Source organism: Argopecten irradians, chromosome 8 (genome assembly GCF_041381155.1).
Source record: "Argopecten irradians isolate NY chromosome 8, Ai_NY, whole genome shotgun sequence".
Classification (NCBI taxonomy): Eukaryota; Metazoa; Mollusca; class Bivalvia; order Pectinida; family Pectinidae; genus Argopecten; species Argopecten irradians.
Genome location: NC_091141.1, coordinates 10,770,293 through 10,784,113, shown reverse-complemented (window position 1 = coordinate 10,784,113; position 13,821 = coordinate 10,770,293). Strand labels below are relative to the sequence as shown.

The window sequence follows — 13,821 nt, the reverse complement described above, 5'->3', positions numbered from 1 at the left end:
TTACTGCACAGGTTTATATCATACTTAATATGCTTAATACATTCTGTATTTCCATATATCCAATCTAAAACTATTCACTAAGTTCACTAAGGGGAAAACTCCCCATATAAGTGGTATGGGGATCTACAATGTTCTGATTTTACTCTGATACGTGAGAATTCATTTCAATTCCATACCAGTAAAAAGAGATGTGAAAGCAATGATACAATCAAAGTTATTATCTACAGTAATATGGGTCGCAAGTTTGAGTATCATGTGCAGGGCAGTTGCCAGGTACTGAGAGCAGGGCAGTGGTTCTCCTCCAGGCACTCCGACTTTACTCCATCCTCTGAACCAGTAATGTCCTTAAATGACTCTGACTAGATATCAAACTAATCAAACCAAACCATATCACAATTGGTCATAGAAATTTGTAACAAAATCTCGTCCCTCTGTACTTAAACTATTTAACATTAATTAAAAGACAGTAGGTTTTGAAGTTACTTCAGGAGCCTGTGCATTTGAGAAAGAAATGTTTCAAACAGATTAGGAAAAGATTTATTTTATCTAACTGATTGGACCAAGTTTGACATATAATATTTTGGGCCCATTGATTTTAAAGAAAACTATCATATCTTTGCAGTAGGTAGAAGGTAATATTTTGACGATACTTGTAACAAGACTGTCATAAAAATCTATATACAGCAGGCCATTAACCTAATCCATCATCAATGATATGTGTGCAAAGAAATACATTTGGAATCTGTCGACACGTATTGAATAAAGAATATCTCATCATGATCTGAAAAGCTAAAATACATATTTGGTAGATTTTCAGCAGACAAAACAACTCATTTAAAAGATATAATGCAGAGGGCTTTTATTATCATATTTGATCAGATCAGGAATTAATAAGTTAGTAAAGTGACACATGTTTTGGATTTTTGCATCAAATATGACTCACTGTTTAAACTTTCAAGTCCAAAGTTCAACAGAGACAGTTTGAAAGGTGTTAAAATGATTATAAAATGATTATCATTGATTTAAAAAATATCCTTATGAATTGCACAGACTAATGAGAAAGATACTATTGGTTGATTTTCCTACCCTTAATATTAACAGCTAAGCCAATGAAGGCTAACTTGCAAATGTGTTGTGCTGTGAATCATGCATGTTTTGGGAGACTGCAGTATGTTTGTGTTGTGTCTCATTGTGGTAGTGGAAATTCCTCTCCATTTTATAGTGCAATCTCACTGAAGCATACTGCTAAATACACCAAACATTATATTCTTGACAGTGTCATAAAATCATATATCCTATATTTCACCAATTCCTACACCATTATAAAATTTACATTATACACCAAAGCTCCACTGTTCTTCGATTCAGAGCTATATATATAGAACCACTTTTCTCACTAACTGACAGACCCATATGCGTAGTCACTAGCAGAGCTTGGCAATAGCTTTAATTAGGTTGGTGGTTTTTACTCTAGGTACTCTTGACTTTCCTGTAACCTAAACTCAAGTTATCTTTAAGATTTTACAAAAACCAGCTTTTAATGAAAGAATATTTTTCTGTAACCAACATCTATGATTTGGTTTGTGTTAGTTATACATCCTGGGGTCATTTAAGGACCTGCCAGGTTTATTGGTGGAGGAAAACCAGAGTACATGGAGAAAAACCATCGACCAGCTCTCAGTACATGACAACTGCCCCACATGGGATTCAAACTAGTAACCCAGACATGGAGAGCTTGTGGCAATATGTGGGGACATCTTAACCACTCGGCCACCATGGCCCAACATCTATGAAAGCAGCTCATTCTCGAAATGTGGGGTTTACCTTAGTACCAAGATATTGTCAGTTCTAGTATTTGTCGATTGAGAATCAATTGGCTCGTATGAGAATGTCTCTAGGTATGTATTTTATTAGAACAAGCACAACATAATATATTTTTGGTAGATATCTATACCTGGATTGGGATTAGTATTAAATACTCGAGGTGCACGTATCAAAATAAACAGGTCAATAATCAATTCAATTTTAGCTGTATCTGGACTACCCTACCATTGACTGGAATGTATAGATCTGTAACATCTACTGTAATACACGACTCAAGCACATGTCATACCTTTATGTGTGATATATAAAGGTATGACTCCTACAGGTAGTAAAAACTCTACCTAATGCTATCCGTTCTAAGATCATCAGGTGCAGCTTATTTTTTCTGGTCTTTGTTAAGTAATCCTAGCTGTCTATCAACTGATGACTTCAAATGACCGTGTCTCAGTATTGAAAGGTGTACTCGCTTCATTTAAGCATTAAAAATTGCAAAGTGAAAATTATGGTACAAATCCTGTGACTTTATCTTTGTGATTCGTTTCCATTTTCTTATGGGTAGAGTTTTGAGGAAATTCATGGCAGGTGAATTTTCATAGAATACAAAGAAAAGTGTCTCACTTTGTTTTAGGGATTTGATAACACACATAGTGCACCAAGGCTTATGTTACATAAGATAGACCCCAAATAACATGGAGACTAAATACAAACATATAGAAGCCTCTAAGCATCTCACTTGTCTTGCACTTATTTGGCAATCTTTAAATCCCGTCATTCACATAAAGGATATCAGAGGCTATAATTTGGTTTTAGTTTTTGAAGTTTAACATCCCATTAACACCCAAGGTCATTTAAGGACATGTGAAGTTTCTTGGAGGAGGAAAGCAGGAGTACTTGTAGAAAAACCACCAATCAGCAGTCAGTATCTGGCAACTGCCCCACATAGGATTCAAACTCTCAACTTAGAGGTGGAGGGATTAAAGCAAATATATTGGGACATCTAAAAAGACTATAAATCTGAAGTATATATCCTGGGTAAGAATGGGCCACCATAACTTAACGTTTAATGCTTCCATACTGCGTTACGACAATTTAAAGGACCAGCTATCGTGGTCTACCTGTTTGACTACAAAGAGTCTTGAGTGGAGTAGGGTGATGGGGAGAGTGGCTAGGAGAGTGGCTATCAGGACTGTTTATGGTCGATGCTCTCGTCAACGACAGTAACTTGTATATATTATTGTACACCTGGACACACAGGAATAACACAACCCAACAGGTGAGTGGTGTTGATCAACAGAACAATACTGACAGAAATTTCTTTACATAACAAAAGTTATTCTTCTCATAATTTGTTTATGTCGTGCTTGGCATAAGAAGACCTTTCTGCTCTAAAACTAATCTTATTCTTTCTATGAAGTTCTTTTTTTTTTTTGTCCTTGGAATAATGATTATGCAAGCAAAATGAGTTTCTTCACCCCTGCTGGTAAAAATCTTAAATCTGGACATTTTTTGAACTTCAAATATTTATGCAACTTCAATTATGATGTTTGAGAAACTTTGTGATTTTCTTCTTATTATTATTTAGACAATCCTTCTTTTTGTGTCAAAGTTCAAAAGTTCTTACATAATGATTGTAAATAGGCAATATTTCATTTCAATTTTAACCTCTTTACATTCATGAATCTTACATATTTTCTATACATGACCAAAAGAAGCGAAAAGAAATCTATCAACCGTGTATGTCAATCCAATGGCTACTTTAATCAGTGCTGATAACAATATACCATAATGAGGTCATTGTGTTATGTCCATTGTTTTATGAGGTAGTGAAGTGTAATGACCGGGGAACTGACCCTTGACCCCTGGACTGGAGAATGGACAGATGGAGTGGTCACTCAGAGAGACAGACAGCTGGCTCTGTGGTCAGCTGTGGACAAGGGAGATCTGACCGCTGTCAGAGCTATGATTGATCATGGAATGGACATCAACACCTCAGATATGGTAAGTTGGGTACATAATACAGTTAAAGTTTTAACTTTAAAAAAGATACTCCACCCCTGACAAATAGTATTTTTTTCTCAATAAAAAAACCAGGACCAGACAAATTAGCATTTTTCTTCAGCTACAAAATTTACTTACTTTACACCATTACCACTACTAAAAGTATGAGATTTTAATTTTACTCCTTGATAAAAAATGATTAATAGTGCCTCGAAAAAATTCTGTAGCACTATGTCCTATATGGAATAAGTACTGATTGTGCATGTACCAAAAGCAAAATATATTAATTTATATCATTTTTTGGGTTAGACATATATATGCATGATTTAACACCAATTATTGTTCAAATGATGAGTATCATTTATGCTCTGTCGGCAGTGGAGCATTTCTAAGTTAATCTTAATATATCACTGCAATAACATCTGTAACATTCAATTTTTCTAAACTATTTTACACAATATAACCCATTCAATACAAACTCAAGACATATCTTATCAAAGTCATTAATATAATTTCAATTTTTACAAATCAAATGTCCTCATTATAAGTGTGAATAGAAATGTTAGTTGTGTTTGGGAATGTTAGTGACATTTTCGTGTAATGTGTGTGTTGGATTCTAAATTTGCCAGCATGGTAACCTGGTGTTACATACAGCAGTTATCTGGCAGTCGTCAGACATGGTGAGGGAGCTGATCGACGCTGGGTCAGATGTCAACAGGCAAAACGATGTAAGTATAATTACAACATATTACATAGCTAGATAAATCTTTAGGGCATTGTATTTGAACTATTTTGCCAGACATTGACACGATCCAGATCACCACTTCTTTATCCATGATATAATAATGACAGAATTGAAGTTTGAAACCAAGAAGTTTGGGGTTAGTGATAGAATATCAAACCCCTTTGATACACGAACAGCCATCACTACATTATCGAACCGTACAGCATATAATTCTTTAAGCTATCCCAGACTTTGCTGACAGCCAAGTTGCTTTCCAAAACACAGTTGTAGGACAACACATTTGGTCAGTACTTGTTACTCGTTTACAAAGTAAATCTCTCAAAACGTGTCTAGTAAATTGTATGCAGCTGTAGTGGCTGAGTGGTAAAGTGCCCTGACACATTACCACAAGCCCTCCACCTCTGGGTAGCAATCTAGAAACCCATGTGAGTCATGAGTTGCCAGGTACTGACAACAGGTTCTGAGTACACCGGCTTTCCTCTACCTCCTAAACCTGGCACATCATTTATTAACCCTGGCTGCTAATAAGACATAAAACAAACACAAACAAATCCTTGTAGATAAAACAAGTGATGTTTTTTTGTTCTATTTATATCTAGAATGGCCAGACTCCACTACACCTGGCAGCTGACAAGGGTAAAGGGTATGCTGTACTACAACTACTGGAGTCCGGAGCACAAACAGACATCAAAACTAAGGTATTAGGATATCTGAATGGGATAATTTAGTGGCAATCTAACTCACTTCCAAAATTAAACACATTGATGAGCTCAATTAGCTCATGTGGGTAAACGATCAAGACAGCATATACAGCTCAATCATGAATGAGCATCACCAGAAAGTGTAATGACACTCCTGTACTCGTATCTGAACTCTACTTAAAATGAAACAAGCTATTTTGAAAAAAGGAATGAATATATAATAAAACAGGATTAACAAATTTTGAAATGACTGGGATGAAGAAATTTTATAAAGGATTTTTGAACAAGTTTGTCAAACCTTATTTTCTGAAAAATATGAATTTTTTATAATCAAGCTCTGTTTGTTCCTCTCCAGTTCAGTGAGATGACAGCCCTACATCTGGCTGCCAAGGCTGGGCATCATAACATTGTTTGCTTGCTGCTCAAAAATGGCTCAAATCCCGATGAACCAGACTGTGTACGTCTTTTACGATAACAATCAAATAGATAAATTTTTTTTTTTTTTTTTTTATATTAAAAATCCTGCAACAGGATTTGAATTCGGAGATTATTTGATAGTTCCAATAACAAGAATGTGAATAACACTGCTTGTCAATACAGCTGACCTTCACAGCACATTGAAGTAGTCTTTAAAGAACATGATTTTTTTCTATAAGCATGATCCACTGGATTTAGCTTGATAATATGAAAGATCAATCATACTTTGACAAAATCTAAGTAATTTTTTTTTTCTGTCTTCAACACTATTATGATACTTCAAGTGTAATTTAGATGAGTACATGTATTTTTGGAAAAGTTGGTTGATAATAAAATGTAATCCTGATCACATTACCAAATTTTCTTCTCTACAGATAGGTAAAATCCCTGAGTTTTATGCAGCAAATAAACCCACAAAGAAAGAGTTTGAAGATTGGAAAAAACACAATGGAAACATACCCAATGATGACAATAAAACAGGTTCAACTAAGGATTATGTATTTGTGAAGGAACAGAATCTCAACATGCCTGGTAAATATCGGCAACAAGGCACAAGAGTGGACAATACAGGACGTCTGAAACGTAACACATCACCTGCTTCACAAACTGAGTCGACAGCATCGCCAAACAAAAGATTAACAACACCGCCCATCAATGACCCTAAAGGTCGCTCAATGCAACCTAACACAAAACCAAGAGGACAAGCAAAAGATCTAAATAGCCAATCCGATTTATCTATGAAGAATTTGAAAACATCGAAAGACACCACAGGTCATTCAGTGCATTCTGAAAAGGATTCTTATAAGAAGGATGCTGAAGCTAAGAAAATAATTAACACCAAAAAGAATCCTACATCCAATCGCAATGTCAACAGGAAACTTGAGTTTTCGAAGGAGCACCAAGAGCGCATGGCTACCAATGTGTTTGATAGATTGGCTGGCAAGAAAAAATAAAACAGATTATGTAAAACTTCATCAGTTTAATAAATCTGTTAACTGAAATACGGTTCTCTCATACCATTTGAGATTTGGAGAACCATGCTTTCACGAAGCAATGGTGTTCTATGTTGACACATAAATATCTGTGATATCCTCATTTGTAAGTATTTTTTTGTGTAATTTATTTTTACCTACATGTATACCGCTTATGGAATGGAATATTAATCTTATCCTTTTATGACAGACTGATGGAAAATGCCCACCAAGTGTACATCATTGTTTTTTTTTATTTGACTGATATCATATTATATGCATGTTTAGGACCTACATGTATGTAATTTATTTATTATATCACTTAAGGGTAATGTAAATAAAAACAGTTTCAAGTTAATTTGAAATAACAACTTATGATTCATTATGGTTACTGGGAGACCAATAATTCTAAAAACAATTTTAAATCAACTTCCTTTTTGCAAAAGCTGACAACAATGTAAGCACACCACACAAGTATGATATCACTACTATTAGTTGTACTCACTATTGTAACACAGATCCCTGTAATCAAACTTATCTTTGAGACAAATTTTGCATTTTCATGGCTAACAATCTTTTCACAGCGATTTAATTTCGCAATTTTGAGTAATATGCTTTGGCTGAATTTGTGCTCAAAGCATTTTCGTGGTGATTAGCTTTCAGTTAATCATCATTCATGAAATATGCAAAATTTAATTATACACCAAAATATGTTGGTTTACACTAGACTCACTGTATTAGTAAAGATTTATATGACGTTGGATAAATTTGTGAGTATATCATATCCATGGAGATGATTTTTACAATTTTGCATAACACAGACAAAGTCATGAAAATTTGATCTGTGAAGGATTAAGAAATGTGTAAATGATTATACAACCTGACTTAGTTAACTCACAGTCAGGCGGATGGTAAATCTTTGAGACCAACAAAATACATCAAATTTAACATGACTTGGAGTAGTGTGAGTGTAGGTCTAACAAGGTTTAACTGCACTTGTATGAGCAAATCACAAAATTTTTAAGCCATTGTTTTTTAATTTTATTGCTTTAAATGAAAATTGTAATTTTTTTGTTTTTACTAACAAAAATAGCCGGCTATACAGTATAATCAAGAAGTACTCACTATCTGTAAAAGGTCATGTATCTCCCGGTTCTTCTGTACCGTCTCTGTGATCTTCCTCTGTAGTTCTATAAGGGCTAGGTTCTCTCGGTCAGAAGTTGCCTATAAGCATACAAAGTTGATATTGTTTTAATATAAAAAATACAAAAAAAGTATTTCAGAAAATATTTTTGTGAGTGAGAACACTTGTCGAGTTGGGCTTCAAAGGAGTATGGTTTCAACTCTCAGGAGTCAACTCATGCCGAAAGTGATCGCGTGTGGAAGTCTGTGACCATTATCCGCGTAGTCGACACTTGGACCCATTTTCTCGAAACACAAGTGCAGACTTTAGTCAAAACTAAAAATTTTCTCCTGATATGAAAATTTAAGACTTAAGTCAGTTTTTGTTTCAAGAAATCAGGGCTTGATCATGCTTATAACTGGATATGTTCATATATCAACCCATACTTTTGTAATCATAGATTATGGCTGCCATTCTTGGGAATCTACATATATATGGAATACTTTCATAACAATATTATCAATCGCAATGATGATAACAAACATTTTTTACAGCCTTTTAACCACTACAATTGTTAAAGATATAAAGTATGCACAGGTATTCATAGCAAGCTTTGTTAGGACAGAACACAGATCCTTCCAGTATTGATGAATATTGACGAGATGTAGGATAAGCTTGTCATCAGATATGGTGTCAGACAAATACAGGACTTGTTCTGACCCTGACAGATGTATGGCAGATACTAACCTGGCCTGTGACCTTGGGTACAGGAGGGAGCATTAGGGCTGTCAGGAACACAGCCGTGGCAGTCTGTAAACGGATCAGCATACCAATAACTCAGACATAAATTAACAAGGTCAGCTTAAGGTTGCTAAGGAAACAATAATTCTATCTTTAACAGAGGGGTGCATGAGTAAGCAATTTCACACACACTAGACAATTACATGATGTCACCAATATATGTGGCATAACTGTCGTGTTCATGACATCATAAATTTTGATACATTAGGACGTTCCCACAATGGCATAATAAAAATTCTTCTGAGCAACTGAAATTTTATCATATTTCTTTTAAGTCTGGGACAAGCATGAGTCAGGCAAGTAGGTAGAGATACTTCAACTATCATGAATGGTTTTGGCAGTTTAGCAGTCGGGAAGCCTTGTGCTGACCAGCCAAAATCTTTCACTTGAATAGAGATATCCCTAATTACTTGACAGACCCATGTAAGATTGTGTTACTGTAAACCATAGGTCTTTTGTGTGCGATTTACTTTCGTAGATTTTGTGATCCAAGTAAATTCACAAAAGTTTATCCCCATAAATTAACATCTATGTCATTTATATTGAAAGAAAATTTTAACTTGTCCCAAGCTACACTAGGGCAAGCTATTCACTATTTGAACTCCTATCTTGTAGCACATTTAAACTTCTATCTTGCAGCACATTTAAACTCCTATCTTGTAGCACATTTAAACTCCTATCCTGCAGCACATTTAAACTTTTATCTCCTTCAATTATTCAAATTCAACCAATTTTCATGTCAAAAAAACTAATTTGTTCAATATTTCTATTGAGAAAACTGATATATGAGTGAAGAAGAACAAAGTTTCCATACTTACAGCGATTCCCACAAGGAGTGTGTCTCCAACAGAAATCTGTATCTTCAATCCAAACAGACCATTCATACCTCGTAACTATAACACAGGTAAAGGATTTAATACAGTTAGAAAATCAGGTCTACTCCACATATTTATCTTGTTTCCCAACAAAAACATTTATTTTTGTATGAGATCTAATATATATGGATTTAAATATGTAACTAAAAATAACACCCTGCAAAATTAAAGAACTTAACATTATAAATAGTGCAGTGACTACAAATTTTCTTTATGTATTATGTTTAGTCAATATATTTTACAGCGACAGGTATTTCTTATTAATGATAATGAAAATACAAGTAGCATATTTTTGTACCTTTAATTTATTCATAAGTTGATTGTGAAGCTCGTACTCTAGGAATGGGAGACTCTGAAATAAAGACATAACATATTCACTTTATTCAATAGATTGAGATTCGGTACTTGACAAATTGTAGCTGCCAGGTTTTGTATCTATTCTTTTGCTCGAACTTCATCTGCATATATAAAGAACATAAGCCAGATTTCTCCAGAAATTCTACATGTTTTTTCCAATGTTCTAGAGGTCGTATAATTTTTTCTTTCATACCTAAGATTTACTTAGGTTTCAAGCCCTGCATCTTGTATATGGACTGAAAAAATAAGGAATTTACATCGCTAATCTCCCTTGAATTAACCTGAAAGCTAAGAAACTTACATCGCTGATCTCCCTTGAATTAATCTGAAAGCTAAGAAACTTACATCACTAATCTCCCTTGAATTAATCTGAAAGCTAAGAAACTTACATCACTAATCTCCTTGAATTAATCTGAAAGCTAAGAAACTTACATCACTAATCTCCCTTGAATTAATCTGAAAGCTAAGAAACTTACATCGCTGATCTCCCTTGCATTAGTCTCCCCTTTTCCTTTTAATTTCATTCTGCAGATTCTGAAACAAAATAAACAAGATAGGGTTTGATATACAATGTACTTTCATAACTGGTTAATAGACTATAGACAAAGGTGGTATTATTTGGTGTAGTTCACATGGACAATTCAAATAATTTGTAATAATATCAATCAAAGAAATCATTACTGAAATACTGGTATGCTTGTTTATATTACTTTATCATTATTATATCTACCAAAACATATTTGAGTCATTAAGTATAACTTGAAAAGATTAACTTTTCAACTTTCAGACATCATGCTTCTCAACAATTACTAAATGGCATGATATATTTACTGCAACCAAACAATAAAGAGAACACAATTCATATACTGCAGATTCTTTGAATTGCAAAGGTTAGGCAGGAAAATCAGCACCCACTAAAATTTCCAAATCAAAATCATGAAAAACAATGCATTGTGAATCATGATTTTAGAAAGGCATTATCATGCAATAAATAACATCACTGATGAAAAGAGTTAGACATTTGTCGTGTTTACTACATCTCTGTTTACCTTGCCTGAATGAGCGAGCCCCGCCCACAAATCTGAACTTCACTTGGAGGATCTATAGTGGTAAATAGGACATCAGGTACCTTCTTCTTCCTTAACAATAATACACACAAATATCTTAATACAAAACCTTCCATTACTCATCTCAAGTTATCAATATACATCTATAGTCAAAGATTAATAAACAGATATTCCAAGCAGTGCACGTTAGAAACTGAATTTGCCTTTAAGTTTCTTGTTCAAAAATTACAATTCTTTCAAATTTTTTTTAGTGCTTTAATTCGGATTGGATTGCTGTTACACAAAATAAGCTCAAATGCATAAAGAGCAATATTTATCATTTTGCATACCATAACTAGCACAAGCAAATATAGTGAAATACTATTCTATCTGTAGTGTTTGCATGATTTTAATCCCCCCCACCCCCACCACCATATTAACCACGACTTACTTGCAGATAGCACAGACAGCTAGTTTGACAGGAAAAGGCGTTGAGCTAGCCTTATAAGGTATATGACACAGCGAACAGTTACTTTGGGTCGTATCGTCAAACCTAGAAAACAACAAAATGGTTAAAGTAAAATCTACTTACATATGTAATGGAACAAAACAAAACACAATATGACGGTTGTCGCTTTTTTCAATCATTACAAGTCTGACCATGTCTTGTTTTTTTCTTTATATTTTTCAAACTTGGATTTTGCTAGATATGACAATTAATTTTAAGAACTTATTGAATAAACCTGATTACCAGTAGCTATGGAAGGTTTTGTTTTGAGAAACTTGATTGGCTAAACCTTTTTTGACTTACCCAAAGCCTCCATGGAAGGTTTTGTTTTGAGAGACTGATTGGCCAATTCACATCCACAAAAAGTTTTGTTTATCTTTGTCCGTTTCTTTGTCATCTGAGCACGCTCATGGGGAGGAACTACAGGCTGGCTCTGGTGTCGTAGTAACTGGGTCAGGTCAGAGGTCACTGTGACTCGGGCAGCTGTTCCCATGGCAGACAGGACAATCACTTCATCACTGTAAATAAAAATAATGTTTTAATACATACACTTCAAAATTGTCAGCATATATCTGCTTAGTGCTTATACTTACAAAATTAATTCAGAAAATACTTGTATGTTTGTGCTTTTGTTCTATCAACAGCTACATTATAACAGTACTCGGTTGTGGAAGAGTTCACCAGGCACCAGGGTTGGGGTAATTAAAAATGTAATTGTAATTAATTGCAATTAATTACATTTTTTCAAGTAATTGAAAGTAATTTGTAATTAAGAAATATTTCAATTACATGTGATTGTAATTGTAATTAATTACATTCTAAAAATGTGTAATTAACAATTACATTTCCATCTTAATTACATTTCCATCTTAATTACATTTACAAAACTGAGTAATTGTAATTGTAATTGAGTTTTGACCAAGTAATTGTAATTGTAATTAATTACTTTGCAATGTAATTGACCCCAACCCTGCCAGGCACCAACATAGAGCCAGCATTGCTCAATGTGGTCCTTTAATTCAAAACTAAGAGGTTAAGGGCTAGGCATTCTGCATTTGCATATGACAGAGTTATATGCCCTTGTGGGGAGGTCTTAATTGTGATGTCACGATTTTATAAGTCTAATGTAAATTGTGCTCATATACTATAAATAACATCAAAATGTATACCTACCCACAAGGCATAACTCCATTATTATGTGCAATACACCCAATAATTTCAAACACAAGATCACATTGACGTTTTCTAGATATTATAGCATTGTATTTTACTTGTGATTCAAGACTTGATTCAAGATTGAAAGACACACTAATTAGTGCCAAACAACATCATTCTATTTACAAATTATATACAATATTCTGAAAGAAAAGCTTTACAGTAGACAGTGCCGGAGTATAAATGTGTATGTCACATCCTGTATTTACCAGATAGAGGTGTGTTCGGAGTAGCCAAGGACAGCGTGACATCCCATGGCACGGGCATGAGATCGTATTTCTGTTCGTATCTCTGTCCACCAGGCATCACGCGTCTCTGGTTCCTCTGTAAAAACCAGAATGGTCATCATCAGAGAACTATGTATTTATAGTAGCATGTGTAGAATATTAGTATAAACAACAAACTCTATTTTGAAGTATGTGTAGAAATCTTTAACAATTGTCATTAAAAGTAAAAGTTTTTATAGAATATTTTTTATGACCAAATATCCATTTTTTTCCCTTTCACTATTTTAACAAAATGAGAAATTATCTTCTGAATTGCTAATTACATTATCCATTCAAATCTATCAATCATTTACATTTCCTTTTCAAATCTATATGGATGCTTTAATAATTGATTTAAATCTACATATTTCGAAAGTGAAATTTCAGTTTCCTTTAGTTTAAACTTTCAAATCAATTTGCCAAGTAGCAGAGAAAAGAGTAAATGTGAACACAAAATTATTATATGTCACCTGGGTTGTGTATCTTGTCGAGAAGTTTGACTGAGCGGGCCGATACCACACCTCCTAGATGGACGATGAAGCCAGGAGGGAATGATGTCATGGTGAAAAATGGGTACTCCTGTGTGGTAAAAGTCAAATGGTTACTATGGATATCATCCAAGGTTTTTATAGGGACATTATAGGGCAGATATGCAGTTTATACTAAGGAAACTTCCTTTCCCAAATTTACACATTTTCTTCATAAAGTAAGAAATAAAATCCTTTTTCAAATTAACATTCTTCTAAATTTGGGTAGTTAAAAATCTGAAGCAAAGGTTTGAATAGATTTTTTATTCTAAATGACAAAATCTTTTTCTTTAACTGGCAGAATGAAAATAAACTCTGATCAAATAATCCTGATAAGAAAATGTGGAAAAAACAGCAGTTTGACAAATCAAAAGCACATATAATTGA

General features: G+C 34.0%; 2 protein-coding genes across 3 annotated transcripts in view; one reads left to right on the top strand and one right to left on the bottom strand.

Moving 5' to 3' along the window:
* LOC138329334 (C2 domain-containing protein 5-like) overlaps window positions 1-13,821 on the bottom strand; it is a 43,266-nt gene that overhangs the window by 19,270 nt on the left and 10,175 nt on the right. Inside the window, exons 12-21 of the mRNA XM_069276245.1 lie at window positions 13,378-13,486; window positions 12,851-12,965; window positions 11,711-11,944; window positions 11,370-11,450; window positions 10,922-11,011; window positions 10,349-10,406; window positions 9,814-9,867; window positions 9,459-9,533; window positions 8,587-8,649; window positions 7,842-7,940 (exon numbers count right to left, since the gene is read on the bottom strand). Coding sequence (XP_069132346.1) covers window positions 7,842-7,940; window positions 8,587-8,649; window positions 9,459-9,533; window positions 9,814-9,867; window positions 10,349-10,406; window positions 10,922-11,011; window positions 11,370-11,450; window positions 11,711-11,944; window positions 12,851-12,965; window positions 13,378-13,486 — 978 coding nt within the window. The remainder of the gene's footprint in view (window positions 1-7,841; window positions 7,941-8,586; window positions 8,650-9,458; window positions 9,534-9,813; window positions 9,868-10,348; window positions 10,407-10,921; window positions 11,012-11,369; window positions 11,451-11,710; window positions 11,945-12,850; window positions 12,966-13,377; window positions 13,487-13,821) is intronic.
* On the top strand, window positions 2,955-7,273 carry LOC138329333 (putative ankyrin repeat protein RF_0381). 2 transcript variants are annotated; one of them, XM_069276242.1, is made up of 6 exons: window positions 2,955-3,097; window positions 3,649-3,822; window positions 4,452-4,550; window positions 5,167-5,265; window positions 5,624-5,725; window positions 6,120-7,271. In XM_069276242.1, the coding sequence occupies exons 2-6, from the start codon at window positions 3,658-3,660 to the stop codon at window positions 6,696-6,698; spliced, it is 1,044 nt and encodes a 347-aa protein (XP_069132343.1). In that variant the 5' UTR covers window positions 2,955-3,097; window positions 3,649-3,657; the 3' UTR covers window positions 6,699-7,271. The 2 variants fall into 2 exon arrangements, with proteins under 2 accessions (XP_069132343.1, XP_069132345.1); XM_069276244.1 differs by having other exon boundaries at window positions 2,962-3,097; window positions 3,645-3,822; window positions 6,120-7,273.

Excerpts from the sequence above, each read along its gene's own strand:
- LOC138329333 (XM_069276244.1), top strand. The coding sequence starts at position 3,658 with ATGACCGGGGAACTGACCCTTGACCCCTGGACTGGAGAATGGACAGAT. Across the intron at positions 4,551-5,166 it reads ATGTCAACAGGCAAAACGAT|AATGGCCAGACTCCACTACA; the intron begins GTAAGTATAATT and ends ATTTATATCTAG. Across the intron at positions 5,266-5,623 it reads AAACAGACATCAAAACTAAG|TTCAGTGAGATGACAGCCCT; the intron begins GTATTAGGATAT and ends GTTCCTCTCCAG.